The 6,719-nt window shown below is 42.0% G+C and overlaps 1 protein-coding gene across 1 annotated transcript in view; it reads left to right on the top strand. All coding sequences in view use genetic code 11, as the record gives it.

Moving 5' to 3' along the window:
- EGR_04349 (Protein phosphatase 1 regulatory inhibitor subunit) overlaps positions 1-6,719 on the top strand; it is a gene marked incomplete at both ends in the record, with an annotated part of 15,961 nt that overhangs the window by 4,261 nt on the left and 4,981 nt on the right. The window contains 4 exons of the mRNA XM_024493598.1: positions 301-446; positions 2,264-2,367; positions 3,699-3,823; positions 4,515-4,640. Coding sequence (XP_024351919.1) covers positions 301-446; positions 2,264-2,367; positions 3,699-3,823; positions 4,515-4,640 — 501 coding nt within the window. The remainder of the gene's footprint in view (positions 1-300; positions 447-2,263; positions 2,368-3,698; positions 3,824-4,514; positions 4,641-6,719) is intronic.

Below are 6,719 nucleotides of genomic sequence, written 5' to 3'. Positions count from 1 at the left end.
CCAATTCCTCCCAACACGTCTTGGAAACCCCACACACCACTTTATGCCCTGGATACAAAGCTCGCCTGTCAGTGCCTTCACTCCATGACGCTTCTCGAGATATTTGGATGTGAGAACTCTTTAAGTGGCACACAAGTAATTATTAGACAACTGGAGAGAGTGAATAAATGACATGGGTGGGGCTCAGTCTACATATATCCATCGCCTGCATGAGTAATTGACATGATTTCCTTGTAAGACCACGAGGTATCATTTCCGCTGGAGGGAGAGAGGTCTTTCTCGTTATTTTCTTCCACCCAGTGTTGCATTGACAACAATGTGGAGATGTGTAACCTTTTGCTGGAGAACAATGCCAACGTTAATGCCAAAGATAATGAGTTGTGGACTCCACTTCACGCCGCTGCTACTTGTGGGAACAAGGAACTCTGTGGTATACTCATCAACTGGTAAGTTTTTACTACCTTTACATTAATGCTAAGAGAAGCCTTCGTTTTAACCAACATTTTGTAGAAATGTGAATTTATTTCCCTTTTCACGTGATTCCCTGTGTTTAATTGATGCCTAAAGGATCTGGCAGCATGAATGAAGCATTCTAAAACAGGTTGGGTCGAGAACCCCCCTCATGACCCACGGTAAGTACGTTGACGTTTGGGGATTGCTGATGTTCATTATCCCTTGCAATTTCATCGCACAAGGGGCAGTTGAGGCAGCATAATTCCAGAGCCCAGCTGGATACTCTTTCACAAGAATGCCTTCTGTGTCGTGAGAATGCACTCACTATGGTGGAGATTGTCACTGACGTACAGACGTTCAGGTGATTGTGCCACCGCAATTTCTATGCTCTAGTTCTCCTTTCATCACCACATCGTGTCGTATGCACGAAACGTCGCTTTCAAATGCCATCTCGAGTGATATTGTTTAGGTTAGGCCTGGTCTCTGACATGTGAGGTGACTGATGCAACTCGTGCCAGGCCAGTCTTTCCATTCACTACTATGGTAGCATTCTTTGGCACCAGGACCATTGAAATTTGTGATCACAACATGGTAAAAGTACTTCTATCGCATGGGGAAATCGTTGATAATTCTCGAATTAAGTATTCAAATTTTATTTTCGAGTGCCATTTATCTAACCTTAAGAAGATTACAAGTTTTTGAGCGAACAACTTGAACAAGAATTCAGTCAAGCACTTGTTTGTAACTCCTTTTTCATTAGCTCGCCACCTGGACCAAAAGTTGCGTGATTGTTTTTTTTTTCAAGTGGGTAGCATACGGGGATGCTTCTCAGCTTGATCATGCTACCGCACGGACAGGAGTATGAGAGGTTTCGGACTCTCCGCGCTTAATTGCTCCTTGATATGTGTTCCCGATTAAAAACTAATCATTTCTACGAAATTGGTGTAGGAGTAAACAGAAGATAGCCGAAAATGTGATTATAAATTGCGAAAATCACGACTAGCCCTGGTTTTCTGACCTAAAACCTTCATGAATACTTTGTTTAAACGGTTCGTCAGCTTCGTCTCATTGTTTAGCTCAAGGGGTCTATTTTTTCGAAATGGTCCCCATTCTTTAGTGAATCACTTTGTATAACACTGGTTCTTTGTGCTTCTTCTATTATTTTCCCGAAATTTTATGCGATAAATCAACCAAAATATTTCTTCAATCTGAATGGTGTTTATCCACTTGCCTATTATTCCATCGCATCTGGGGTCAAAATGAAGCCTATTACCGCGAGGAGTTATTTTTGCTGTCGTAAAAAGTGACCGAGAAAAAGAAAATAGGGTCTTTCGGCCATTCCGAAAGACCGTCTCGTTGTACAACCTGGCCATGCAAGTATCGAAACTTCCAAGTTTCGTAATAAAAACGTGGAAATGTGATCGAATAAGTGACCGTATCCTGCTCTTTTGATAATACTTTTGAAACAGTTGCCAGTTGTTTTTCCTTTGTAAGGAGGTGGATGAGCATTTTGACATTTTCATGGTTATGTGCTAAACCTCCTCACTTACACAATTCAGGCATCCAAAGTGAATTTTCAACTCCGTTTTGACTCATTTGACAGTGACTATGAAGTATATTTGCTCTACCTTATTGGAATAAAGAATTCGTACAGTTTTAAAATTTTTTCGACAAAGGAATTTAATGCTTTGCATGTTTATTTACCTATAGAATAAAATCAGCTATTAATACCCATTTTCAAAACCCACTCCGTCTTTAAAAAGAACAAACAAATAAAGAAAGTCTCACTTTATTTGGTACTGCCTTTAAGGGGAGCAGACCTTCTGGCACTAAATGTGGACGGAAACATGCCCTACGATCTCTGTGATGATGAGAACACACTAATACTGGTTGAAACCGAAATGGCAAAAAGACGTAGGTCAATTTTTATCTAGCTTTTCATCCTGTGGTGTAAGATTTTTTCTGTAGACCTCCGCATCCCTCCTTCTCAAATTGTACACCTCTCTTTACCATAAAAAGGACGCAACAAACTTTCATTGCCTTTCGAGGCTGCCCCTCTACCCCAAAGGCCCGTGTATTTTAGTTATAAAAATGAGTATCGAGGTAGCAAATTTTCGAAAATGGAGAAAAGAATGAATCTCTCAATCTTGAATTATGGATAATTGATGAATTAAATTGACATGGGATTAGGTTCTACCTTAATTTCGCACTTAAAGGTGAGGTTAATGATCCGTTGGTTAGAGGATAGCACGGAGGCTACAATAAACAGTGCACAACAGCGATTACAACTACTAATTGAGTTACCTTATCTGTCAAGACCAACTTTACAGTATTACTCACCTATCTTTCATTCTTTTTTAAGCATCACAGATCTCACGACAAAAAAAAATACCAAATAAGTCTGTAGGTCCGAAGAATGTGCGACTTATTCCAGACTAGGCCATCATCTCATCCTTAAAGATAGTCTTTGGTGTCGTAATACCTAATATGCGTAGTTTAGTGGTATAGAAGTGACTCTAGAGTCAATATCTGTAGAGAAGAGCTTGTGCAACCCTCAGCCATGCCCTCTCTTGTGTGAAGACACGGAGCGACTGAAACCCTCTTCCCCCACGTTTTTTTCAAGGTCATTAAATCGACACCTTTGAAAACAGAAGTTTCAAAATATTTTTACGCAAAAAAGGCACTGTTTAGTATCTGCAATAAATCTCATCTTTGTTTTTTTCCTCATAATGTTTATTTTTGTGTGCTGTAGCATTGCCCCAATCTTATTGGTTGGAATGTGCTATTTATTTGTGATTGATTGCCACTTTATCCCACGTCACTTAGTTGTCATTTTTTAGTCATTAGGGGTTGCACATTGATCACTCGTCATTAGCATGCGCTGGTTTTCATATGCCAAGTTAGAGACGCTCTACAAGTTTTACCTTAAGTTCTGTCGATTGGCTTCATCCACAACGTCCTCTTTACCAATCACAAGTTGTAACAACAATCTCTTCAATACAAACCTTTTTGGTGAATCACACAGACTGAAGCATCGAAAACAGTTGATTTATACTTGGAAAGCTACAAAGATTAAAAGTGGTGTTCTGATTCCCACTTAAGGCGTTGCATGGTATATAAGTGTAGAATAAGGTTTGATCCCTTGTCAAGAAGCATCATGACAAGTTCCAATAAAATTACTGAGCCATTCTTAACTTGGAAATTTGTATGTCATCTCTTTTAACTATTCATTATTCTTTACTCAGATGTAACCCAGAAACAGATCGACGAAATTCGTCTCCTCCCGGAAAAAGAGATGCTCAACGACCTCAAGCGACACTACGCTGCAGGCGATGACTTACAAGACCTCGATTCACAAGGGGCAGCTCCTGTATGAGACCGATTTGATTAATTCATCCGCATTTTTTTATTAACTCTAACAAGTGTCAAGTAGAGGGTCGTTCAGGTCAAACCGGAACTCCGAGATCGTTATATGAAACTGCATTCTTCCTACGCCATTAGTCTCGACTACAGTTATAACTTTTCCAATGTGCAAATAAAAAAGTAAAAAAACCTTTGGCATAGAGAGATTTGCCAGCAAAACCAAACCATTTTAAGACGGTAGACCTCATGTCACCATCGGTGCTGCAGCGCTAACTGCCCTTGGACGAAGAAATTCTGGCTCTCTTTGTCAAGGTGCTCCTTTTTTGTGCAGTACAGATGATCTTCTGTCCACCGTTTCAACTGTTGGCTGGACAATAGCCGAAGGTGTGGGGTGGGAACGAAACCACCGCAGCTGTAAACGTCACTGATGGACAGTACGGTATTCAGAAGGTCATCTGCTGCACCCCCACACCATAGGGTGGTTGAAGTCCTCCATAGACACACTCAAATGCCGACGAGCCTAGGTTGGAAGCTCTAATTCGTTTGTGCATACTTATCGTCATGATGAATGCTTTCTGAGTTGGTGGTTCAGCTACAAAAGTTCCGGATTGACCTAAACATCCCTTGAAATTACACCATATTATCAAATCTGGAATACCTCGATTGATTAATTCATTCCCTTGTTTTTTTTCCCGTAGATTCACATCGCAGCTGCTTGCGGTTTTGCGGAGGTGGCTCGCTACTTACTTCAGAATCACGTTGATCCACAGCAACCAGATCAAGATGGCTGGCTACCCATTCACATTGCCGTATCGTGGGGAAATGTGAGTACAATCCCTCCTTTTTCTCAATGTGTATCAAACAGTTTCATATTAGATAGTAGTTGGTTAACAAAGTAACACGTCCTTTCCACCTGTCACCAAAAATTGGATCATTTGGAGCCTTCACGAAGTGATTATGCAAGACATTTCGGGTTTCATCTACCATCTGGGTTGATTATAGTCCCAGTATTAACGCTAGTTGGCTTTTAGGCACATTCTTCCGGTTATGCTGCCAAGAGCGAAGTATAAAAATGCGGTATGAGTGAAGAGCTTTTGGAGATAAATGTATTGTTAAACAAGAGACTACGGTGTAGCTTCCTTTGTCTTTCGATTGTCGTCCCCAGAACCATCATACAGTGATGCCCCTCGTTCGGCTGAAAGAATTGATGCAAAAAAAGCCTCAAGAGACATCCCATTGACAATCTTTTCAAAGGCCATGTATGGAATTTTGTCTAGACGCGGGGTGGGCCGGATATTATTCAAATGGGACTTCAATATAGACGTCTATATTGCCTCCATGCCTGAGTAAGTTGAGGGTACGGCGTGCTCACGCAACCGCCGACTGACTGCTGACGATACGGGATGACCCCATCGACATTGACCTCATTGTGGATATCTCCCCACTATCGAGGGCACCATCTTCGCAATGTTTGTAGAACGCTCAAGAAGGGGAAACTTGTTGACACTTTGAGGACGTCAAAACAGATTCGCACTTACGTGACCGATGGCCGACTATTGGCCGTTCCGAGGTTTCCTAGTCGAATTCAAGCTTTCCACTCATCGTCAGCACCAGCTAACTCAAATTGGTCAGCAGCCTCGTACCTGCTGGTTCGTGATCACGATACTGTTGGCGACAGATTCAAAGGATTGACACTTTTGACCTGCCAGACTAAAGAAGCAGTATAATCTCCACACAACATTTAACTGATGCCTCAAAAGTTTCGCCGTAGGACGATTTTTTAGGATAGCTGTCTCAGTAGTCAGCTTCTTCAAATTGAATATGCTCAGGAATAACTGTTTTCACCCACACACCGCGAAAAGGTTCCGTCACGCATTTGGTGCTCTGGTATCACTCAAACATCCAGGACAGGCTTTCCATGCGCGTTGGCTAAGAAGTCTTTCACAAGAATGATTGTGGCAGCGTGACCACTACTGAAGCTACCACCTATGAACTGTTCACCTCATTCCAATATCCTGCCGCAGTCGACCCTCCCATCGTTGGGTTAATACCGAGGTGAATGGATCCATCGTAACTATTATTATGGTACCGGCACTGCTGTCTGCCACCATGATTGGCAATGTCTGGACTGAACTGACTCACGATTTGTGCTGTGGGCATTCTCACACTAAACACAGAGACCATTCCACCGATCCCTGTCGTCGTGAGGTAGCATTCCTTCTTGCCATTCGTCTTCAACAACCGTAGTGATTCCACTCCGGTGGCGTACCTGTGATGCGTTGGTTACTGTAGTTGTTGGCAAATGCCTTCAAAAGGCAAGTATCTCACAGCAAAGGTGGAAGGAGAGGAGAATTTCAAACCTAATTTGGCCCGTCATAAGACTATGTCAACAAGGCGAGTCGACTGATTTGATGAAAGTTGTCACTGTGGAATTTCCACCCTACTTGCATTATGGTGGTGGAGGTCATGGCTTCCTGTCATTCATTGGGTACTTGACGTCGAGGTGAAATATGTCAGAAAAGCAGATTTGCCTTAGCCATCACGACTGCTTAACAGGAGGGGGAGGGATAATGCCGCCTCTTGTGCAAGGATATGAAGTTCGCGCAAAGTTCCAGCAACTTCCATTCCCAAAGAAGGCATTTTGGAGGGCTGGAGTGGTCGATAAACAGTGAAAATTCATTTGGATTGTAGGTACTTCCTTAGTAAGTGTTTTGGAGGTGCTTTTAATAAGCGTTTGTTCTCTCAACGATAAACTGGTTTTAAGGGCATGTGCGGCACATTGTCACGCAAGGCTCTTCATTAAAGCTAAATTATTTTCAATTTCTTTGAAATAAAGAGTAGTAAAATTACGGCATCACCATTCAATTCTACATTTCCTTGTCAAGAGTACGACTACAACGTTG

This window comes from Echinococcus granulosus, assembly GCF_000524195.1.
Source record: "Echinococcus granulosus chromosome Unknown EG_S00027, whole genome shotgun sequence".
In the NCBI taxonomy this organism is placed as follows: domain Eukaryota; kingdom Metazoa; phylum Platyhelminthes; class Cestoda; order Cyclophyllidea; family Taeniidae; genus Echinococcus; species Echinococcus granulosus.
Note: the sequence above shows the minus strand (reverse complement) of the source record. Positions and strands in the feature narration are given on the sequence as shown.